At 43.7% G+C, this 25,525-nt stretch overlaps 2 protein-coding genes across 2 annotated transcripts in view; one reads left to right on the forward strand and one right to left on the reverse strand.

The window, feature by feature from the left end:
• The window catches only part of sertad2b (SERTA domain containing 2b), an 11,117-nt gene extending 1,353 nt beyond the window's left edge, over positions 1–9,764 (reverse strand). Inside the window, exon 1 of the mRNA XM_030772565.1 lies at positions 9,664–9,764. The gene's annotated coding sequence lies outside the window, so the exon portion shown is untranslated. The remainder of the gene's footprint in view (positions 1–9,663) is intronic.
• Positions 1,054–25,525, forward strand: part of slc1a4 (solute carrier family 1 member 4) — a 42,757-nt gene continuing 18,285 nt past the window's right edge. Inside the window, exons 1-4 of the mRNA XM_030772234.1 lie at positions 1,054–1,124; positions 4,804–4,902; positions 13,824–14,060; positions 15,555–15,696. Of these exons, the coding sequence (XP_030628094.1) occupies positions 1,054–1,124; positions 4,804–4,902; positions 13,824–14,060; positions 15,555–15,696 (549 nt within the window). The remainder of the gene's footprint in view (positions 1,125–4,803; positions 4,903–13,823; positions 14,061–15,554; positions 15,697–25,525) is intronic.

Genomic DNA, 25,525 nt, shown 5'->3' on the forward strand with positions numbered 1-25,525 from the left:
ATCAAATTTGGATGCTTGAGTGTTTGTAATTTTTGGAAAATGCCTATCAAACATACACAGTTACAAACAATTATTAAAAGGAACAATTATTTTCTAAATACAATCCAACTTTGTCAAACTCACGTGTAAAAAAAGACATCACAAATACCAAAACAGAAATAAGATCAACAAAAAAACTACTCCTTAGAAAGGAGGCAAATGCTGCAGTGTTTAGTAAATGAGGTGAGAGAGGGGTTAAAAACTTGTTAGGTGTGTAAATCAAACTCATTGTTTAAAAAAAAAAAAAAAAAAGCAAAAATACGCAGATATGAACAATATGAATTGGTACATGGTATGGTGGACGAAATACAGAACCAACAGAATAGACAGCCAGCCCAAACCACCACCGGTTTGAGCTGAAACAGGTTGACTTTGGTTAAAAATGGATAAAAAGGGCCATTTCGGTTACCAGACTGTAGCTTTGTTGCCATGGCATTGGCCGGCAAGCTGTCGTCATGATTAGCATTCTGTGCTCCCAGTGTCACTACTCAGTCTGTACAGCCGAGGCAGAGAAAACACAGCACACAGCGCCTCATGTTACAAGCATGTCAAACAGATAGAATAACACAACACAGAGAGAAAGAGAGAGAAAGCGCTCAAGAAAAAGAAATATTTTTTAAGTCTGATCCCACCCCACTCCCCTACCCGATCACAGCACATTCTGATCAAAAGTGACTCATATTTACATCTGAAGCATGTATCATAATTCCCCTTTTGGACGGACATGTTAAACAGCATGTCTCTGAGAAAAACAGGGCCAGTGAAAAAGAGTGGTGAAATTACAGGGTATGCGGAGTGGGTCACAGTGCTTACGAGAACCCAGCCCTTGCCTCTCCTTCCCACAGCGCCATGTGCAGACGAATCACTCAGAAGTGTGTCAGACTTTCAGTAAGTGGTCATGGTAAAACTGGGTCACATGAATGCAAACCCTGAAAACTACTCCACTGTTTCTGTTTTTCTTTTCCATCCCTTCCAGTGGTGGGCAGACCCGCGACAGGGTTCAAATGCCCAGAAATGACCACGGTGACCCAGACACCAGAGAAGCTGGTGCTGAGAGAGAGTGTACAGCCCATGCAGAAAGTCAGGTAACTGTCAGGTTCTCAGCTACTATACCGTCAGGTCGCACTGGAGATTTACAACCACTCTCAGCAACAGCCATGTTGCTACAATACACTGAGTCACCATGGCTCGGCGCGAGTGAGGGAGGGAGGAGGGGAGAGAGACTGTGGGAGAAAGAGAGGGAACAGTCCGACTCATGCGTTCCACTGACTGAGGCATAGCACGGAGGAAAAACCACTGCACACATTCTCTCTGTCTCTCTCTCTCTGGCCTTAGTGTTGCATCGAACGTTTTTAGAGAGATTACTTTCAGGATCACATTGATGATAATTTTACTTCACTAATGCAGCCACTCACATGGATGTGAGGATTTCTGCCACTCAAAAACTCAAAGCTCAATAGTGCATGTGAATTAATGAGTCAGTCAGTGTATCGCCGTAAGAAAATCTGGATCATTTTCAGTTTGAAAGATGTCTTACTCGTAACCAGCTGAGTTCTTGCAAGTAAAATAAACTATAGTGGAGCAAAACAATGACCCAGTCTGTGCTCTGAGGAGAGAGAGAAAAAGAAAGAAAGAGAGAGAGCGAGGAGAAGGAGGAGGGAGATACAGAAAGAGACAGAAACACAGAAAGAGAAAAAAAGAGAGAGCGCAAGAGAGAGAAAGGGAAGGCCGTGTGTGTGTGTGTGTTGGGGGCACAGAAAGACAGAAAGAAAAGGAACTTGCTCCTGAGGCCTCCCCTCATTATCATAAAGTAAAGCCCAGTAGCAATAGGCTGAGAAGCAATGTGCTTGAACCTAATCCGGGGTGACAGCCACACGCACTCTGACCCAGTCTGCGCGCGCACACACACACACACACACACACACACACACACACACACACACACAGCGCGCAGTCACACAGCGCGCAGTCGCAGCTCTGTCAGCCAGTCCCACTCAGTCAGGAAGTGCAAGCGGCTGGGCCTGTTGCCGTGCTGCTTGTTACCATGGCGAAGACAGTCAGCTGGGAATCCACCCAAAGACACGACAAAGAGACAGAGAAGGGAAAGGGAGGGGGTAAGGCAGAATTAATGTCTCTGGTCTTTTCATATTCAGCTTCTGGCAATGTATTAGGATGTTAAAAAAAAATAAAAAGATTGTGAATTGCTGGAAACAAAAGCAGGCCAGGTATGATGCAGATCAGAGAGGAATACTCCTAATCACTTTTCCACACATGATGCAGATGTTCTGAGGAAATTAGGATTGTATCTTTTTCAAGAACAGTTTCAGGAAAGAGACTGTCCAATGACAGCATGAGTGTGTGTGAAAAAGAACCCCAGTATTATAGGGAAAGACAAACTAACGAGTGTGTGTAAAATGGAGAAGAGGTAAAAGACAGTACTGGTTAAGGTAAAAGTGAGAGCTGGTTAAGGTAAAAGACAGTATTGGTTAAGGTAAAAGTGAGTGCTGGTTAAGGTAAAGTGAGTGCTGGTTAAGGTAAAAGACAGTATTGGTTAAGGTAAAAGTGAGTGCTGGTTAAGGTAAAAGACAGTATTGGTTAAGGTAAAAGTAAGTGCTGGTTAAGGTAAAAGTGAGTGCTGGTTAAGGTAAAAGACAGTATTGGTTTAGGTAAAAGTGAGTGCTGGTTAAGGTAAAAGACAGCATTGGTTTAGGTAAAAGTGAGTGCTGGTTAAGGTAAAAGACAGTATTGGTTTAGGTAAAAGACAGTATTGGTTTAGGTAAAAGTGAGTGCTGGTTAAGGTAAAAGTGAGTGCTGGTTAAGGTAAAAGACAGTATTGGTTTAGGTAAAAGTGAGTGCTGGTTAAGGTAAAAGTGAGTGCTGGTTAAGGTAAAAGACAGTATTGGTTAAGGTAAAAGTGAGTGCTGGTTAAGGTAAAGGTGAGTGCTGGTTAAGGTAAAAGTGAGTGCTGGTTAAGGTAAAAGACAGTATTGGTTTAGGTAAAAGACAGTATTGGTTTAGGTAAAAGTGAGTGCTGGTTAAGGTAAAAGACAGTATTGGTTAAGGTAAAAGTGAGTGCTGGTTAAGGTAAAAGACAGTATTGGTTAAGGTAAAAGTGAGTGCTGGCTAAGGTAAAAGTGAGTGCTGGTTAAGGTAAAAGACAGTATTGGTTCAGGTAAAATACAGTACTGGTCAAGTAAAAGGAGAGTACTGGTTAAGGTAAAAGCTAGTGCTGGTTAAGATAAAACACAGTACTGGTTCAGGTAAAAGGCAGTATTGGTTAAGATAAAATCGAGAACTGGTTAAAGAGGTAAGCTGAAGTGTGAAACCCTCTCTTTGAGGCTCAGAGCTGTAAGGTCACTTGAGGAAGCCGGTGATAACAGTGTCTGACAGTGACAACACACTTCAGGAGCAGCAGTGTTTTCACTGTTAGTTTTCTTCCCTTCTGATGAAAGATAGAGCATGAATTCTATTATTTTCCAAAGGTTTACAGTAATAAGCAAAGGACTGTATAGGTAAGAGAGACAGGGTCAGGAGGCAAGAAAGACAGTAGTGATACAGTCTGTGTATGTGTGTGTGAGACTGGATGTGCAGGTCTGTACACAGTGTGAGTGGTCCAGATTGAGTCTGTACACAGAGTGCATATTCCAAATTGAGTCTGTACACTGAGTGCATATTTCAAATAGAGTCTGTACCCAGAATATGTATTCCAGATTGAGTCTGTACCCAGAATATGTATTCCAGACTGAGTCTGTACCCAGAATATGTGATCCAGATTTAGTCTTTACACAGAATATGTATTTCAGATTGAGTCTGTACACAGCGTGTGTGTAGTCCAGATCGAGTCTGTACACAGAGTGTTTCTAGTTCAGACTAGAAAGTGTGTAGTCTGGAGTGTGTAGTTCAGACTGACCAGGCTTGTTCTGATTCTGCTGTGTTTGTCTAAAAAAATAAATCACAAATCTGAATGACAAAAACCAAATCAAGCTTTTTTTTTTAAAAAAAAACATAAATAGCTATTATGGGCCTATTATAAGTGACAAAACTTTTTGTGATATATCTATCATGAAAAACTGTCTCAACAGCTATCATTCCAACTGTCTCACGTTTTAACACCGTCATCAAGTTACCAATGTCCTGCACACCACCCACAAGCATGTGCACTGCTCAGCATACTGTCATTAGGTTAGAGGAAAAGTCTATCTCATAAACTCCCTTACACACACAAAGAGCAAGCGAGAGCGAGAGCGAGAGCGAGAGAGAGAGAGTATATGAGTGAGTTCAAATTAGTTCTTTCCAATCACATTGTTCATATTTTCCTTGTGTCTTTTCCTATTACCTTATACTTTGTAACTGTGTTCCTCCAGTTTGCCACTAACATGTATTATCTTAAAATGGCAATACTGTACATATTACAGTCATGCCCATAAACCTTAATGAATTGAATTGAGTTAAACTGAATTGAATTGAATTGAGAGAGAGAGAGGGGTGGAGAAAGAGAGAGAGGGAGAGGGAAAGAAAGAGAGAGAGGAAGAGAGTGAGTAAGAGAGAAATGTCAGTGCAGCTGAATGTATTCTTATGACTCAGAGAGGGGAGTGGAAATCTCTGTCTGCACGATACAAATGCCACTACTGCCCCACCCTTCACATTCCTCTAAACTCTGCTTCTCTTTTTCTTTCTTTCTTTCCTTTCTCTCTCTCTCTCTCTCTCTCTCATTCCCTTCTCTTACTCATTCCATCTCTCTCTTTCCGTTTTTGCCTCTGTCAGGGCTAAGGGTTTTTTGGAAGAGTTGAGGAGAGGAGAAGAGTTTGAGGACTGGGAGGACCATGCTTTCAGAGGGACTCCTGACTCAAACAAACCACAGAGGTGAGAGGAGGCGCGAGAGAGAGCCGACACTCCGTTCTGTCTGAACTGAGGATGTCGTTAGTGGCACACTCTGTACCTTTAAAAAATGAGCCCTGTTCTTAAACAACCATGTACCTCATTTTTCCTGACCCTGAAATACATGCACACGACCCTGAAATACCCCCCCCACACACACACAAAAACAGAAACAGAAACAAGGCATCAAAATGTCTCAGTGCTCACTGGTAGACGATGCTTTGAAGTGCATGCTGGGAAACCTTTGGCACTGACCCACTCTCATGGCAGGGTTTTAAAAGCCAGGCTTTGCCAAGGCCTCCTTCTCCCAATGCCAGCCAGTGGCCCAGTGTCCGAAACACAGCGCTGGATCACTTCTGATTTAGAGCAAAAAAGCAAGTCTCAGGCCTTTGCAGAATCCAGAGCTGTCAGAAAGTCTGGAATCAGTGAAATGCAGTCAGGCTGGCTGTACACTGTGTACTAATCTAACCAAACTGACAGGAAAAAAAGACAGCAGCCCAGTCCCCACCAGGTGGCTGAACCACATCAGCTGTGCGGTGAGTACCCAGAGAGAGGAGCTGTGCAGGAGAGAGGCAGAGAGGATGGAGTGGACAGAGAGAGAGAAGAGAGGAGAGAGGAGTGGACAGAGAGAGAGAGAGAGAGAGGAGCAGTGAGGACACAGTGGTGAGTTTTCCGTGATATTCTGATCCTGTAACAGGATCTGCCTGTCTCCGTGGCTGCGTTTCAGACCTCCCTCCTCCCCCCAACCACCCCTCACCTCCACTCTGTGCTATTTCAGGTCCTGAGGGTACAGATTCACACACACACACACACACACACACACACACACACACACACACACACAGAACAGCATATACTGTACATGCACATGCACATACACATACACACTAACATGCTTTTACACATGGAAAGCTGAAAATCATTTGCAGAACTGATCACTGGTCAGTGAGTGCAAACAAAAGTGTACACAAGACTGCACATACAAACACACACATGCAGAAACACTCTCTCTCTGTCTCCCTCTCTCACACACCATTAGGACATTCAAACACACTTCTCTCATTCTGATTATGACATTTTTACTTTCCCAAAAAGAACAAGGGAGAGGAATGAGAAAACAAAATTAGAAAGGGGAAGAGAAGGTAATAAGGAAAGAGAAAGAGAGAGAGAGAGAGAGAGAGAGGGAGATGCCTCTTATCTCATCTTGCAGTATTACTAGAGGAACATAAAACATTTTCCTCCTCCTCTGGGGCTAGCCTCTGAACTTACTCAGCATGCTTTGTCAGGGCACTTGACGACACAAAGGCAAGGTGTGTGTGTGTGTGTGTGTGTGTGTGTGTGTGTGGGCCCTCCTGATGGAGCCTCGGTGACACACAGCGTGAGCAGGAGCACAGGCGCGGAGACACAGCCGCCGCTTCTCCCAAGATGGAGCCAAAACACACACACACACACACACACACACACACACACGCCACGCCTCACACAGGAGCTGCAAACAGCCACACAGCAATTTGTCTGCATGTGAGAAAGAAAAAAAACAACAGCAAAGAGAAACTGTTGTCTATGTGCATAAGCTGAATGAATAACAGGCGGGTGACCATTCAGTCATCCTCTTTATTTACTTATTTTTGTTTTGGTCTTATTTTCAGGGGGCACCGAGGTTGCCAAATGCCAAAGGACTGAGCAGTCTGGATGCGCTGAGTTTATGTGAAAAGATCTCTGCTCTAATGCTAACACAATGTGGGTCAGTGGAGCTACTTAAGCCACAGGAGCATGTCCTGTAACACTCTAGCGTGTCTGAGTCCTCACCAGTCCAACGCAAAGCAAAGGATCGACCCCATTTCTGTCATTCTAAAGTCCACCTTCAAAGCTCAAAGGCAAAAAAACAGAGCAAGAAAAACATGGAAACTCATCTGAAGATCTGTGTACTCCACCAGGCTCATCTTCATTACAGCTTTGTCAAAACTGCTCTCTCATTTCCCACATAATGTTTTAGAGGCAGTGAGACATGCTGGAGAAGTCTAATGTATCGACAGATTTCCAGACCAACTCTAAATCAGCAGGAAGACACCAGCAAAACGGCTTTCACTGCAGTGTGGAATGTGGTATAAACAGGCATGTGCACATATAACAAGTCCAGTGTGCTACTCACATACCTGTCACACATACACACAGGCCCATAAGCAAAAATCACTAGTCCACAATAAAAGTCACCGGAAATATCACTTTTAAGTTTACAAGAACGTGCAGCAAACAAGTAAAAGGCTAGCTAAGTACATGGAACAGCTCCACAGCAAGAAGAGTGAAATATTTGTACGATTCTTTAATCTCCCGACAGCCTGACCCTGTAGACCTGTGTCAAAAACGGAGGAGAGTTTAATGACATGGCATTGCCTGCCACACTCAGAGCCTCTTTTCCTTCAGTCCCGTGGCCTCATTAAAAGAGCAAAGCAGTGTCACATCAAAAACCAGTTTGACTACAGGGGTTGTAGACTGAATGACGCGTGTGGGGGTGTAAGACACACAAACACTAACACACACAAACGCACACGTGTGCACACACACACACACACACACACACACAAACACGATTCCAGAGAGAACAACACCAACATATTTAGCCGTGGAGAATGACAGATAAATGCTGATAGTTGTGATCCTCCTATAATAAGACAAGGCTGCAGCTCCTATGGATGTTATGCATAATTAAAAAAAAACAAAAAAACATGGATCCTCAGAGTGAAGTCTGTCAGGGAAACACAGTATTCTGGCTTTGAAACATCACTGAAAGGATACGCTGTGAAGTTTTACTGGACTTCATGGTAATCCAGTATGAATCTTTTTTTTCCTTATATGTATGACTTAAGCATTTTTGACCTCTCAAACAGACAGTTCTCTAATGATCTGCATTGTATCAATGTCACCAGGACCAGCTCCCTGAGAACTTGTCTTAAACAAGTATGCTATTCTGGAGTCAGGGACCTTAGTCCAGAATCGTTTTGTCTTGCATTGGCTATCCAGTACTTTACTGCACTGTACTGCAGAAACAATCTGTGAAGCCCAGAACTCCTGATCTTTTCTGAGGTCATCAGTGCCTTTGACAGCATATTTGGGATAGTGGGTGGTAACTTCTTTCTATAGCGTACACAATATAACTCACTCTTTTGATTTAGTCTGCTTCTCACAACTTCCCGACCATGATAAACGATAGAAAAGTAACGCAGCCTACACTCAACGTTTCTTAACGCACGTCAGTCATTCGGTTCAAAAGGTAAGATAATTGAATGCAGGAGCCGTGAGCGTACCTGAAGGAAAGCAGGTGAAAGCAGCTTTACTCTGTGCGAATCAAGGATTGGTGTGCAAGGCAGAGTGAACATTGATCTCTTATGACCCTAGAGTGTGTCATGCTGTGTGAGCGCGCGCGTGCGTAAGTGCTCGTGTTCTTTGGACTTTGAATACGTAAATCAGACAAGGACTGCAGCTGAAATGAAACTTCTGCAATCAACTATCTCGTAAAAGTTTTCTCAGAGAGCAATTTACAGTTGAAACCTAGGCCTATAAAAATTATATTTGCACAGACATGCAAAGATCTGAAGTCTACTTTATTTCCTATCTTCAGTCTTCAAATATATGTCAAATCACGAATTATCCATGTCGTCTCATTTGAAGAGCTTGCAATGAAAAATAACGGGAAAGCAGATGTAACGAACAGTTAGCTTTCTTTTCTTCACAGGCAATAATGTTTTGTTCGTCTGCTTTAACATGGGTCAATCAAAATATTGTGAGACGTGGTTGAAAAGGTCTGTACACGTTCTTCTTGTTCAGAAATATTTTCGTAACCACAAGGAATAAACCCGAACATCAAAAACGACAGACCAAAATGTAACGTTATGCTTAACCTGTCAAACCTGTGCTATAAAGTAGTCATCACGATGGTCACTTTTTTTTCCACAATTACCAAATGACATCCCCAGTCAAATCTCTCAGATATTAATTTGGTCTACAATTTCACTAACATGAGAGTTGTAATAACATTCACGAAGAGTAATTGTATGGTGAAATAAGATAGCCGGAGTTACATAATTTATGTTTGATATCAAATATATTTGACACAAATAATCTTCAGCAAAAAAGGCTTTGTTACATAAAACATTAAGCTACTGCATGCATCCGACAGCCAAAGCTCCGAGAAATCTACCATTTCTCAGTGAGATGCTGATTAAATAGCTACCGACTGGTGGCTCGAGAGAACACATCAAATTGTTCACACAAGAAGCTGACTAAGTAGTTTTCGTTTTATATGTACTTATTTTTACCGAAACACAACTGAAAGCCTCTGCACCGAATTATGTAACTCTAAAACTGCTGCTCAAATGAAAATCTACTTTAAAGATACGAAAAACGATAACATGATTTGTTTGGCTCATTCTCAAATATGAAATACGGCAATAAGGTTCAAATTCGAGTTAGGAAGGTCAACCCCAACATAACTGGCTAACTACACAACCCGCGTAGCCTGCTGTAGCTCTGGCTTAGCTTGCGACATGCCGCTGAACTTTACTGACCAGAGAAGCGGTAGGAAACAGCAGACAACAATACGAGGACGCAAGCAATTCGTAGCCTCTTTCGATTTGATGATACAGTTATACATACTGTAACACTCTTTGTCAGATGTGTAAATTAGGCAATCAGAAGAGTTACTTGTTTTCAGCTTTCGTCGTTCAGTATGATCTTTGAGCTACTTACCACGTCTAGTTCCAACGGAGGTTTAAAATGAACCATCGGGAAGAATGTCTTTATTGTTGACAGTGCTACATCCAAGTCAAGCGATGGTATCAGAACGAAAAGAGAATTTAACCCTATACGCTTCGATATCTCTCCACAAAGGATGGGGACTCACTGACACTCAGAAGTAGTCGAGATAGATGAACATTGCCTTCACATGTTATAAAAAACCTGAGGCAGAGTCACCACCGTAGCCCCCGAGGAGAAATGACGTAAAATGAAGCTTTAGCTACGCTGCAAGTCGAATACACCGTGCCTGGCTTCGGAAAAGTCCGCCCCTACACACGCAAGCACACTCTTGAATTGTGTCCTGGCGCTTCCGCCCGCCCCCTCACAATCTCTCTCTCTCTCTCTCTCAAAAAAAAAAAAAAAAAAAAACATAGTAAAATCACTCTGGTGTTGTTTACTCTTTTAATGCACCGGAAATCAAAAACGTTCATGTAAAGTGTAATAAAAGGTCCTCCTCTTTCTTTCCAACAGCGGTTGAGGCTATCTATAGGTGAAAATATTCTGTGAAAACACGGTGGAGTCAACTATTGTCCAGACATTGTCCAGAACATTTTCCTCTTAAAGCAAACAAAAACACTGTGATCCCAGGGCACTGGAAAGTAGCATAAACTTAGAAAGAGGTAAGACTTGCATTAACTTTGAGACCATAAGTCAGGACCACAAGTTTCTCACTAAAATGAAACATTACCACACATTTGTAGGCTAAAACCATGCTGTATTGTGACAAATTCCAATTATCTTGCATTTCTTATATCATGGAGCAACTGTGTTTGCCTTTGTTCAGTTTTAGGTTCAGCCAGTGATTAAAATAAGTATGTTCATTTCAAAGCTCTGAGACTTTTCAGTTTTACTTCCAATATTCATCTATTGCTAAACTGTTTTTCAACAGACCACCATAATGTGTATTGTTTTGTAAGTAAGCAAAACATGCAACTTTTGGAACTGCCCTCTTAGCTGGGTAAGACATGAGCAACTGATTTCGACTGACTGAAAATCACAATAAAGCTTTTGATAAATGCGTGAAAATGATGAGTTACACCCATCTCTGGGCACAGTCTTGTAATGCATCTACTCTCTTCCTGGCTGCTCTGTCTGTTCTTTAACTTTGTTGTTTTCTTTCGACAATCAAAGAAGTGCATTCATTCACACCTTCATGTAAGGTGTGTCTCTAAGTCTTGGCCCTGTACTGTGAGCGGTGACCCAACTCCTGGCTAAGCCAAAAATCTGTCTGCCTATCGCCAGAACAAGCACTGCATCCTGCAGGAAACATCCTCACAAGGCTGATGGTAAACCAAATGAGCAAAAAGCACCGATTTCTCCTTTTTATCAAGCGTTTTGTTTTTTTTTTGGTTGGTTTGTTTGTTTTGTTTTTTAAGCAATTATACAATGAGAAATTCCCTTCAGTTATGTCTGTTTACATCTTGCGCGTCTCTTTTGTGAAGTATATGCAGCTGTGCAAAGTCAAATATAACCCACAGTGTTAAAAAGAGAAAGAAGAATGTATCTGGCATTTAACTGACAGATTATTTAATGTTCATGAAACAAGAAAAAAAAATAAGATTATGACTAGCATGGCAAAGGTACTGCTGTTTTCCACTAATGCTGAACTGTCACAATCTGCAAGGTCACTCACTGCTAACCACACACACAGAAAAGCTGCGAAGGTCCTCAAGAATCCTGTAACCCTCTGCACTTGAAAGATGCAGATATACTCAATCCCGTTGCTCATGACAAAATTATGATAAATATATCTTTCCAACCAGCAGACTCAGTGCGCTGGTCTAAACCAGTGGCTGTTTTTGGCATTCTATTTTTGCCATTTGGGAACTCATGATCAGGTGCCATTTTCACTTCTGAAGGCACACATCCAGCGGTCCTCTGCAACCGCATGCCTGCGCAGTTCACCGTCTCCGAATTACACGCTTCAGTGGAAAAGACACTTGGCGCTGCAGCTTCTCCTGTGCAGGGCTGTAGAAAGCTCCTTCAGTACCAACAAGCAGAAGCTTGTCAACAACCGTCCCTGACTTCTGGCTTAGATACAATGTAAACAAATTCATCTGTCTTAAGTCGATTTTTATGTGTCCATACTCTTAAAGTGTTCTGCAAAGTTAAACTGTTGGAGTATAGTAAATATTCTCTTTTCTCTGCTCCATGAAGAGGTCATTTTAACATTTTAACGTACCAATAATACGGCGACTTAATACGTTTTCACACAAACACTTTATAATGCGTGTTAAATATCAGTCATGTTAAAGGTTTATTTTCTTTGAAAATTCAACTGGCATTAACAAAGATGTAGTTTTTGCATTTGGATTTGAAGCTGCTGAACATATTCTGATTGTATGCTTGACAGTCACAGGAGTCAACGCTGCACGTGTGCATTATAAGAGTAGACATGACTTGAGAGGTGTCCCAGCCTGTGTTTCTGCCACTCAGGCAAGGTTACTGCTCCAGTTCTCACTCAGATTACGCCTTCTGCACCTTCGTTTGCTGGCCAGTCAGCATAGGAGCCAGCCAGTCCCCGTGGTTCAGTTACTCTCACGCAGAAAATAAACTATTTATTGAAATAGATGTGAAATGCCTGTGAAATGTACTTAATATTTTTCTGTCCATCTGTGTTGTCATAAATGAAGAGAGTGGTGGTGAACAGAGGGGTGGTTCTAAATAAAGATTTCAGGTCAAAAACAGGAAATGGCCCAGTGAGCAGTTGGAACAGGACTGAGAAGAGCGCTGGCTGTTGGGCGTCATCCACAACATCTCCTTTGTTCCCCCGCCCTCCAAACCCAGCCACCACAGCACCACTCCTCCCTCTCTCTCTCTCTCTTTCTCTCTCTCCTTCACTGCCTGTTTCTGCTCCCTCTCTTCCCTCTCTCTTTCTTCCTCTGCTTTTTGTTTCTTAGTAATGTTTTCTTTCCCTCTCTCTTGTTCTCTGGGTTTTTATTTTGCTCTCCTTCATTGTCTGAATCATTAGTCTGAATTATGGGAGGGTCCCATTTGCTGCTGTCTCTGCAGTGGGCCGGTAAACATGCCACAAACAGTGTGGGCACTCATTCACAAAATATGAGTCACCACGGAATGATCAACACTTTGATTTCTAGAATAATCTCCATCAATCTCATGCCAGTTTTAAATCTCTATATTTACAGCAAAAAGGACAACACTCTATCCGTTAATGGTTTTCTGCTGGCCAGGGCAATGCTGCAATCACACTGAAATGTTTTCGATGACAGCAGAGTTACAACATGGTGTTTCTTATAAAAAATAAATAAATAAATAAATAAAAAGCCATTTGCCAACCATATGAAAACAGATCAGCAGAATATTTAGAACTGAGAACACTGAAAACACTTTCAATCACATCTGTTCACCCCCATTCTACTCCTCACTTTCAATCACATCTGTTCACCCCCATTCTACTCCTCACTTTCAATCACATCTACTCACTCCCATTCTACACCTCACTTTCAATCACACCTTTTCACTCCTATTCTATACCCCACTTTCAGTCCCATCTATTCACCCCTATTCTATACCCTACTTTCAATCACATCTACTCACTCCCATTCTACACCTCACTTTCAATCACATCTGTTCACCCCTATTCTATACCTCACTTTCAATCACATGTACTAACTCCCATTCTACACCTCACTTTCACACACAGAGGGTGCTTGATTATAGTGCTCTTAATTACAGCCTCACAGACAGTGACACCCAGAGACACTGTGCAGCAATGCACAGCTTGAATCACATCATCAAGTTCGCTGATGACACGACCGTGGCGGGTCTCATCAGTGAGAGCAATGAGTCAACATACAGAGAGGAGGTGCAGCGCCTATTACACTGATGCAGAGCCAACAACCTGTCTCTGAATGTGGACAAAACAAAAGAGATGGTTGTTGACTTCAGGAGAGAACAGAGTGACTGCTAAACATCGACGGCTCATCTGTGGAGATTGTCAAGAGCACCAAATTCCTTGGTGTTCAACTGGCGGAGAAACTCACCTGGACCCTCAACACCAGCATCATAGCCAAGAAAGCCCAACAGCATCTCTACCTTCTGTGAAGGCTGAGAAAAGCCCATCTCCCACCACTCATCCTCACATTTTACAGTGGGACTACTGAGAGCATTCTGAGCAGCTGCATCACTACATGGTTTGGAAATTGCACCGTCTCTGATTGCAAGACACTGCAACAGATAGTGAGGACAGCTGAGAAGATCATCGGAGTCTCTCTTCCCCCCGTCACGGACATTTACACCACATGCTGCATCCACAAAGCCACCAGCATTGTGGATGACCCCACGCACCCCTCCCATAAACTCCTCACCCTCCTGCCGACTGGCAAAAGGTACCATAGCATTCAGGACCTCACGGCCAGACTGCGCAACAGTTTCTTCCCCCAAGCCATCAGACTCCTCAATACCCAGTGAAGGGACTGGACTTGACTTGACCCCCCCACCCCCCCCCCCCCCCCCCCCCCCCCCCGCCTCCCCTTGCAAATTTTGCACATTTCTTTCTTAAAGTACTGCACTGACCACCTGTATTCTGGCTGCTGCTAATACTGTATTTTGTGTTTACATTTACAGCTGTCATGTCTACATTTTACTACAGCTTATGTTTACACTACAGCGGATGTCTTAGTAATTTTGCACTGTCTGTCTCAGTAATTTTGCACTGTCTGGCATTGTTTGTACACGTTTGCACATGTGCACTTTCTGTAGTCTTGTGCAGGCTTGGGTAGTCTCAGTTAGTTCTGTGTAGTCTCGTGTGGCTCGGTGTTGTTCTATGTAGCACCATGGTCCTGGAATAACGTTGTTTCAGCTCACTGTGTACTAGCTGTATATGGCTGAAATGACAATAAATCCAGTCTACGTCTAGTCCAGGCATGTGGTACCCAATGAAGTAGGCTTTATTCAACTCCCTCTCCCTCTCCTCTGCTCTCTGCTCCTCTCTCCTCTTCTCTCTTCCCTTCCACTTCATTATACAAGCATTTACTCATCAGCAGGAGGTATGTCAGCATGCAATCTGCTTTTAATATGATAATTAGTAGACGTATATCAATAAAGGATGATGTATTTCATATGCAGCTGATTGGAGGTGGCTGGGGAGGAGAGGATTCGGGACGTGTCTGAGATCAGACTCTGATGTGCTCTTTATTTATGTATTACTTGTCGCCGTGTGTGTCGGAGGGACTCCACGTGCCAGGGGCCCAGGCAAGTGTGACACGGTTCTCCGGCCATGGGAGGGACAGGTAGCATGATCTCCTGGAGTAATGCATCCAGTTGGCCTCCTCCTCACCACACAGTGTCTCCTCTGTCCTCCTCCTGTCCTCCCCACCATACCTTACCACATTCAAACCACTTCCTCTCCTCCAACATGTTGGCAATGTTACACATTCTGAGTCCAGATAAGAACCGCTGGACCACTTTAATGCTGTTGGGTTGACATACCTCAGTGCCTGTTTCAGTCCAGCGTGATAAAAATACAGATCGTGTGCAGCTCTGAGTTAGCGGAGAATCTACAGCCACTGCACCACGGAGAAAGAGACATGGGAAAGCACCTCTCCACAAACTGACTATTTCTCCTTTCAGAGAGACAATCATACACCAGCCCTGCATCTGGACAGTCCCCTCTCAGAAGCCCCCAGAGTGTGACAGAGAGCAATGTGTTTGAGCTCATGTGACTACAGCTACTTCCCCCAGCAATGCCTATGATCAGCCACAGAACAGAGCATATGATCGTCAGAGAACAGAGTGTATGATCAGCCAAAGAACACTGCCTACGATCAGCCAGGGAGCCAAATTCACCTCTGTGTCCTGTGTTAAAGCTGCTTCTCTGTCAGGACTAGCTGTTTCAGAGGAACAGTGAGAGTGAGGGCTGCCAAATGCCTGTGGATGGACGTGGCTGTAACCTGGGCAGAGACAGGGCTGAGGGGCCAAATTTCCACCAAAGAATCTTTGAAATTAACCGTGAAGTACAGAGAGGTACTGGCAAAGTCACGAAGAAAAGAAAACTTGTGTCCAGGATATTAATGGTGTAATTACCGTCCCACTAGTAGCAATAACATGGAGTCTGTCTTACAGAGCCAATTACTGGCAGCCCAGATGTGCTGGGCATTTGAGCTAAAAAGAGTAGGAGCATGCCACAGAGAGATACTCCCCTGCCTGAGCTGCCAAAGAGAGAAAAAGAGAGAGAGAGAGAGAAAGAGAGAGAGAGAGAGAGGGAGAGGAAGAGAGAGAGGGGGGGAGGGAGAGAGAGAGAGCACGCGAGAGAGAGACAGACAGGGGGTGTGTGTGTGTGTGTGGGGGGGGGGGGGGGGGGGGGGTAAACTGAGAATACACAGACTTTTGTTTTAAGGCGTTGTCATGGCAACCATAGAGAACAATATTGATATAACACAGGGATTTAAACACACCTCCCCAAAATAACAACACACGCATACAGACACACACACACACACACACACATGCAGGGACACACATACACACAGACACACACACACATGCATGTACAAACAGATACACACACACACACCAACACACACGCTCCTGTCCAAGCTGGCACAAAACCAAGGCAGTAATGTCTGTGGTGTTTGGAAGTGGACTCCTTGTATGACAGGCGCCCATTCATCAGGTCATTTTTCCGTTTTGTTTCGTTTCGTTTCGTTTCGTCTCTCCTGGCTTCGACTCCAGAACAACTTCAAACGACTCAACGCATTTACTTAAAGCTATTTTTTAGAAGGACACTACACAAAATCCCGTCATGAGAAAAATGAATAGCATAAGCAATACTGAAGGAACAGACAATGGGTTAGCAAAACCAGAAAAGTTTACGAAAATTAGCTCAGCAAAATGTACCAAAGTTCTATGGAATAAGATAGAGGAAATGTTTAATACGCTTATTGAACAATAATGGGAATGAGAGAAACCAGTGTAAGGGCTTTAGGGGTAAACACAATACAGACACCACTGTAAGGGTTTTTGGGGTAAACACAATACAGACACCACTGTAAGGGTTTTTGGGGTAAACACAATACAGACACCACTGTAAGGGTTTTTGGGGTAAACACAATACAGACACCACTGTAAGGGTTTTTGGGGTAAACTCAACACAGACACCAGTGTAAGGGTTTTTGGGGTAAATCTTTTGCTCCTCAGGGACAGTAACAGACCGGTTAGAGTAATAGAGTCCAGACAAAAAAGAAGTTTCATACAATGTTTATACAAGTTTATACAATGCTTATAACGAAGAAAATCACTTTTATTGTATTTATTATTTTTCTGATCAACTGATCTATACTCACATTCCGTTTTGTGGCCTTACAAACACTGGCCCTGCTTTACAGTAGGCAAATATTTTCCTGTGTGCTGCACTGAGGCGTATCTGATTTTACTTAACCCACAACACACTGGGCGACAACACAACTCCCAAAGGTGAAAGAGTAAAGCGGCCAATGATACGTCACATCTGAGTCTGCCTGTCCTCACATACCCTCAGCAACACTACTTTAAGACTAACAGACATGACAAACCTAGAGAAAACACACACACATGCACGCACACACATACACACGCACACACATACACGTATACATGCACGCACACACATGCACACAGACAGACAGACAGACACACACACACACACACACACACACATCCAGCAGGACAAGAATAAAGAAGGAATCAAATATCTGGATGATGAAAAACAATTCATATGAGAAGAAGCAGTCATTCCAGCCTTTGGTGCCCTGGCAAAGCTGCACCTCCTGTTTTAAAAATATGAAATATGTCCTGTGTGTTTCCACACTGTGGCCTCCACAGGAATGCCCCAAATGCTGATTTCGATTTGTGTCCCTGTGTTTTTTCATCTTAATTTTAGTCTTTTGTGGTTCTGTGTTTCAGTTATTTTAAGCCACTGGTCTGTGCTAATACACTACGGCATTTGTTTCTTTTCTGCTCTTTGGTTTTTGTGGCCTGGGGTGGACGAGGCATGAGGTGCGGGGGGGGTGGGGGGGGGGGGTGGGGGGGGGGTGGGTGGGGGGGGTTACCGAGGACATTAATCACAAGGAACAGAGAGACACCTCACTCAGTGGTCTGGAGTGTGGCGGATGAAAATGGCTTTCACAGTAACGTGGTGCTTTCTTTAAGGGAAGACATCCAGAGGGCCTGTTAGACTGGGCTAAACTCATTTTCACTAGAATAACAAACAGTGTGCACAACCATCAAACATGCACTTACTATCCCCTCAGCCGACACTCTCTAATGTCTTCTGTCTGTTACATCTGTTTGACATGTTAAGTGTTTCATGTTATATATCATGTTTTGATATGGTATATCCATATCAGATGCATTTATCAGAGCTATGTGACTTCTCCATATTCCTGATTCCTTCCTTTTGTCTGTCTCTGTTTGTTGTCCCCACTGTCTCCTCCGTCCCTACTGCTTCTTCTGTCCTCACTCCTTCCTCCATGCCCACACCCTCCCCGTCTCCACTCCCTCCTCTGTGCATGGTCATGGACCCCGGCAGCCTAACGGCAGCTCTAGCACTACAGTGACCTCCCACAGGCTGTACTGAGGAGTGGGATGGTGTTTGTATGTGTATGTGTGGAGGCACTACTCAGTGGTGATTCAGAGTGTGTGTGTGTGTGTGTGGAGGCGCTACTCAGCGGGGATTCAGTGTGTGTGTGTGTGTGTGTGTGTGTGTGTGCTGTTGGCACTGATTTTAACAGAGCTGAGTTACACTGGTTTACTGACCACTATCTGAACACTGAGGTTTTAGGTATTGGATATGACCGGCAGTTCTCTCATTGGTCAGTAGTGGGACAAAAGCCACTCCCCCAGCCTTACTCTCACAGTAACACTCAATCAGGACTCCCAGTGACTTACACTCTTCTGCATAGTTACGGCGTTTTCCTTCAGCAAGGCCTCACACATGCCTGGTGGCACAGTCACTGTCCTGGGGTGGGAATTCTGTCATTGTACCAGACCCACACTGTCTTTTTAAATACTGCCCCAATGGAAATCAAAGCACAGTGCCTTTCAGTTCCCACTAGTGTCTCAGCTAACTTACCTACTTTCTCAACATGCAAAATCACTTATTTGTTGCAACTGTAAAGTTTTTTTTGTGTTGTAGTTTAGTTTGGTGCTATTCTCAACCGCTCAACTAACAGCTTCACCTGACCTTAAAACCAAAACATTTCCCCTGGCAGCCCCCACACTTCTCTTTACCTCCACCACCGCCGCGCTTTCTCTCTCCTGTCCCTCACTTTTTTCCTTCCCTCTCAGCGAACTGGTAAAGAAGCTCCAGTAGTCTCCACCCTCCTGCCCCCCCTCCCCGTCTCTTGGCTGCTGTATCTCTGCTCTGCCTCCAGGGCTTTTCCAGCAGAGGGGAAGTGAAAAGCTTCGGTCCTCACAGCTGTTCCAAATGCTTCCCCATTGCTCAGCAACCAAGAACAAAACAAAAGCTACCCCTCCCCTTCATCTTCTCCTCACCCCTCCAGCACTCCACCACCATCCACAAACCATTCCCTCTGCCCCTGCACCCACCCACACACTCACACACACACACACACACACACACACACACACACACACACACACACACACACATACCCCTCCTGTTCTCTAACCCCTATGTCTCCCACCCACTACCCTCACGCACAAACACCAAGTCCTTTGTCCATGCTCACTTGGCCAAATATATATTTTTCATTAAGAGTTTCTCAGAGTCTGGTTAGAATCAGCACAAGGCATGGCTACATGACACAGAACTTTCTATTCCCCTCAAACAGACAGACAAATATTAACAGAAACCAAAAAAAATAATGACGAACATCAAGTTTTACATTGCTCCTGTTCTGCAGATGCTGTTAGCATCCTTTGTCATAACTGCTGTTGAATGACACAAGATTTTATCACATATGTGCAAAACAAACTTCATCATGTATGAGAGAAAAGACTGAGATATTAAAGAAGAGATGTGTAGCTTTCTTCCTTACAGTATCCAACAAAAACATAGCAGATAATATATTCTTAACGACAGACTGGCTATATAAATCACACACACATGTAACAACAACCTGGCCACAAACTAAATGCCAATACGAAAACCAGTTCCATAAGAAATTACTTTAACTGGCATGGTAAATACAGCATTGAGTTGAAAGACTGTCACACTCAGACAGAGCGACAGACAGGCAGTGAGACAGGGACAGCTGGCTAGCATTCAGCTGTATCAGTCAATGAGAGTGAGACAGCACCCGTCTCAGCAACGCTCTGTCTGTCTCCATCTTTTTGATTTTTTTTTTTAGGGTAACATGAGCAGGCACGGTCAGAAAGACAATATGCTATTCCCCTCCTTAAAGCACAGAGACACAATCATATTGAACCCAACTAACAGACAGAGAGACAGGCTGGTTGAGTAGACAGAACTCATTACATCCTCCTGCCAAACTCAACACACCACACATCAGTCTAACAGCCGGTAACCCACTGACAAAGGTGTGAATTTCACATGTTCTGCTGTACCCGTAGCGTGCTCTCATATTTACTCATTAAAACATTGGGTGTGGATTCCCAAATCAAGCATCTGTTTTTGAGCTGGGACAAAAAGACCTCTATGTAGCATTAGTTCTTACAGCACAACTGATAGTTCTCAATTCACAGCATCACAGGCATGAACACAACAGACACAAGATAATACACTCAACTATTAGCTGAGAAGCCAGAGATGAGTTTAAATTAATGTGTTAATCTGTCCTGATCTAATTAGGTATTTTTTTCTCCTGAGGGTGTGCAATGTTCAACACAGCAGTTAGTGTGAATTCTTAGATAACACACACACACACACACACACACACACACACATGCACACACACACACGCACACACACACACACACACACACACACACACAAACACAAACACAATAACAGATGAAGTTTCAAGTTTCAAGTTTCAAGTTTATTTAGAGCCCAATATCACTGTCTCAAAGGGCTTTACAGGCCACAACAATCAAAATCAAAACAGGACGGCACCCCCTGACTTAATCCTCATGGCAGGCAAGAAAAAACTCCCCAAAAACCCAAAAGGGAAATGGGAGAAATCTTGAGAAGGACCACAGAGAGAGGAGAGCCCTCCTTGGCCAGACAGGTGTGCAATAGGTGCACACCTGAAGATCAGTATGCACACCTGAAGTGTTCAGTAACAAATTACATGTCTCTCAACACTTGACAAACTATACCAACTCAGCAACAACAGTCAAAAACCATATTCAAGCAATCATAACTGTTAAATATATTCTGGCTTTGCTTTGACAAATAGCCATGCAAATCATTGTGTTTTCAACTTGAACTTTATCACACAAGTACCTCTCTCTCTCTCTCTTAGTTGTGGAGAGACAGTCATCACGGCGGCGTGCGGAGGGGGGAGACCAGAAGTTGCACACACACAGTGTGGCGGGCTAAAGCGGGTGGGGCAGTCTTTACTCCACTCCACTGACATAATGAGGGGGTTTGGGGAGAGGGCCAGGCACGGGAGAATGCACTCTTTCTTCCTGCTGCTCACACACTGACTACTCCCTCTGTTCACCCTCACACTGCCACACTGCCTGGACTCAGGGCGCCACAGCCGCAGCGGCTGCATGTCTGTGTCTGTGTCTGAAAAGCCTCGCTCAGTTTTAAAGCATGCAGAATACTGCACAGACATCAACAGAACATAACTGGCCCCATGCGGTATAAACACAATCACCAGTCAAACCAGTCAGCAGAGAGAGAGAGAAAGAGAGAGAGAGAGACAGAAGAGAGAGAGAGAGAGAGAGAGAGAGAGAGAGAGAGAGAGAGAGAGAGAGAGAGAGCGCAGAGTGAGTCAGGATGGGCCACTCAAAAACTGCACCAAAAATAAAAAGTAAAAAAAAAAGTTAATTGAATCTAAACTGGACTTTAGAGATGTCATTTTGACGTGAGGGAAGCAAGTCCACAAAAATGAGAGCAGGAGTTAGCTCTTACGTTTCCTGTTCCTAATCCTGTCTGTCCGGTATGGACACGTCACAGGTCCTGATTCAGGACTGAGGTATTCAGTCTGAGAGTCAATCTGAAGAGCAAAGCATTGGGTTAGTGGTGTTAAGACTGAATGGTCGCTTTTAATTGTGCCTGATGTTGGCGTTAGTCAGGGCAGACTACCGCTCTCTCTCTTACCACACTCAGAGGACTGCCCTATCTGATAAGAGGCCTGGGAGACCCACTCCCCATTTCTCTGCATGAATTATTCAACGCAAACAATTCAGAGAACGATGAGACTGAGAGAAAAACCAGCTAAAGTCCCACTGCAGCTCAGGCACGAAGGGAAGAGAGCGACTCAGAAATTTCCAAAAATTTCCACCAATTCTATAATTATGCAACATGTACATTGGCGAGTGACAAAAACTCTCACTGCTGAGTCATGAGAAATCCCCTCTTTTCTATATTTGCACGGTCTGAGTGAGAATGTAGTGATCAGCCCGGAAACAGAGATGATACAAATGACATAGAATCAAATCCACCTCTCTCTTTCTTTCCCCTCATCCATCTGATGCCAGAGGCCCTTATTAAAGCCATTCTAACCAATGTTCCAGAGTTATCTGCTTACTGTAGTTATCTACACACTGAACCTGTCTACTCACTGTACTTATCTACACACTGAACATGTCTACTCACTGTACTTGTCAACTCACTGTACTTATCTACTCACTGTAGTTGTCTACTCACTGTACTTATCTACTCACTGTACTTATCTACTCGCTGTGCTTATCGACTCACTGTACTTATCTATTAACTGTGTTTAAAGATTCTGACATTCAGGATAGTGGTTGAGTTATTAGGTTTCTGGCTAAGTAAAAAAAATCATTTATGACATTGGTATATTTTAACATGTGTTTAAAGAACTGGAGATTTACTAATGACATTAATAACATTAATAACTGAATGTGCTATTTAAGTGCTGCAATTTCAATAATTTGTTTAGTTGTTTAATCATAAGTTATACAGACTCTAGAGAAATCAAATATCATAAAATGTTTGTGACACACAAAAGATCATTGTTTAGTTTTTCACTCAGAGACTCTCATAGCATGCACACACACATAAACACACACACCTGCATACTCATACTCACACGCAGTCCATAGGAATGCTGACATATAAGTAAAACTCTTGGACATTTGACAGTTTTAAACAGTGTCACTCATACACAGTGTACTCATAGCTGTAAACTGAGCCTCAGTGTTTTGTTCTCAGTGCCAGGCCCTGTTTAACCTTGAGTCACCTGTGTGGGCCAGCTCTGGTTGAGCCAGCTGTTCATGTCTTCCACTACTCCACTACACTGACTCTGTGAGCATGTGTAAACGTAAGCGTGGGGAGAGGAGGCGTGCCTGTCATTCACACACATGCTCCTGGTATACTGAATCCAGAAGCTCCTGTCTCCTACAAGGAGATCTGCTCTGCTGTGGAGCAACCTCTCAGAGCTGACAGATCCTGAGGCCTCCTGCCCTAGCCTCCTCCTCCTCCTCCTCTTGTTTTAAAGATGGTGCATGCAATATTAATGCTGCAGTACTGCTGACTGTAGGACGGAGGCTCCTGAGTGTGTGTGTGTATGGGTGTGTGTGTATGGGTGTGAGTGAGAGAGAGAGAGAGAGAGAGAGAGAGGGAAACAGAGAAAGGGTGTGTGTGTGTGTGAGAGAGAGAGAGAGAGAGAGAGAGAGGGAAACAGAGAAAGGATGTGTGTGTGTGTGTGAGAGACAGAGAGAGAGAGAGAGAGAGAGAAAGATAGAGAAACTGCTAGCCAGCTCTGTTATGGTCACTGTTCTAATGACACCTGATCCCTGTGCTTCTGCTCTGTCCTGCTGGGTCTCTCCCAGCAGTGCAGCTGCTAACGTTCAAGGCAACATACTGCTGATCTTGGATCAGTTTTTCTCTCTCTCTCTCATAACCGTTAACCTCAGTATTAGGTTATACCGGGGCTATCAATTCTGGGAAAACTCTCTCTAGAACTCAGAGAGTTGAGTGTACAAAGGACATGAAAACCTCTGAACACATAATCTATGAGAGAGAGCCACAGCTAGTTTGAACAGATAATGTTAATTTGGTTAAGTGAGTGATTTTAATGTGCAGTTACCCAAATGTTTACGTAGTGCAGCTGGCAGCAGCTGATACTTCTCTACACCCTACAGTCACACAGTGGGCTAATGTTTCTTGTCAATCTTAACTATGACTGCGTTTGCCTGTAACCTGCTGAGTGCAGCTCACATCAGGCTCTGGCAGCCTGAATGAATCTCATGATGTTAACTACATCGCCATAAGGCAGAGTGGCACTGAATGTGGTGACAGGACTGTTCTATCACAGCCTTAATAAAGTTACAGCTGTTACTGCGTCTGATCACGTGGTTGTGCCCTCGCGTACGTGGATGTGATTACTGAAGAAACCTGCTAAGCCTACATGGCAGTTCACCAAACAGAACTGAGTGCCAGTGCCACAGGAATGCGAGATGCTGCAGTGGCGGGCATGAAAAAATGGACTTCTTGAGAGTCAAAGTGAAAAGGTCAGCGCCTCAGGGCAAGGCAGACAGTACACACTGGATTCAACACACGCACATACATGAACGCATGCATGCACATAAACACACACACAGACGCACACACACATAAACACACACACACATACATACACACAAGCATGCATGCACGCATGCACACACATACACACACACAGACACACACACACACACACACACGCACGCATGCATGCACAGATGCACACACATACATACATACATACATACACAAAAACACACACACCACACACACATACACTCTCACACACACCATCCATAGACACATACACAGAGAAGACACACACACATTCATGCATACACACACACACATGCACACGCTCACACACGCACATGCAAGCACACACACACACAACTGCACACACACATGCATGCATTCACACACAGACACACACACACCATCCACATACACGCACACACATGCACACATGTGCATGCGCGCACACACACACACACACACACACGTACGCACGCACGCACACACATTTTTGCAATTCACAAAGACCTGCTCTATTGAGCAATACGTATGGTGACAAAATAAGTTATAAGTACATACTTAAAATGAATCTATAAACCTTTAGCATGGCATTAAAAAGTCGCCTTGCTTTTATAAACATCCCTCGAGGGGAAAGAGAGAGAGAGAGAGAGAGAGGCAGAGAGAGAGAGAGAGAGAGAGAGAGAGAGAGACCTAACTGTGCAGCGTGCAGGAACCTCAAACACAATAAAAATGACAAGTCGACTGAAAACGGCTAAGGACCTCACCAGACCTTAACTGACAGGAAAAATGTAATTTATTAAGGAGGAATTTTTGGACCGCATTCACAACTGAATAGCCAAAAGGCTATCCCAGGAAGGATCAGAGAATTCAAAGGATTGTCATTGTGGCCTTTTACTCAATTACTTCAAATGACTTTAAATTGATTCCTTGATTAAAACACATTTGATGAAATTCCCTCATTGTCTGTTCACTGCAAAAACCTGAAAACAGCCAAACTACCTGTAAACACTCCTTTTACAGAGCGAGGCTTTCAGAAAGTGGCAAAACGAAGCAGCTGTCACCTGTCGGGCGCCTGGCTCTGGGTCACCCATGACTGGTATAATCACGGTACTGGAGTTGGAGAGACTGGGAACTACTGGGAATCCGGCAAGAAATATACAGGTGTCAAAGTCCAAACCATTTATTACCTTCAGTCCTTGTATAGAAATCCACACA

Source organism: Chanos chanos, chromosome 4 (assembly GCF_902362185.1).
Source record: "Chanos chanos chromosome 4, fChaCha1.1, whole genome shotgun sequence".
NCBI classification, from domain to species: domain Eukaryota; kingdom Metazoa; phylum Chordata; class Actinopteri; order Gonorynchiformes; family Chanidae; genus Chanos; species Chanos chanos.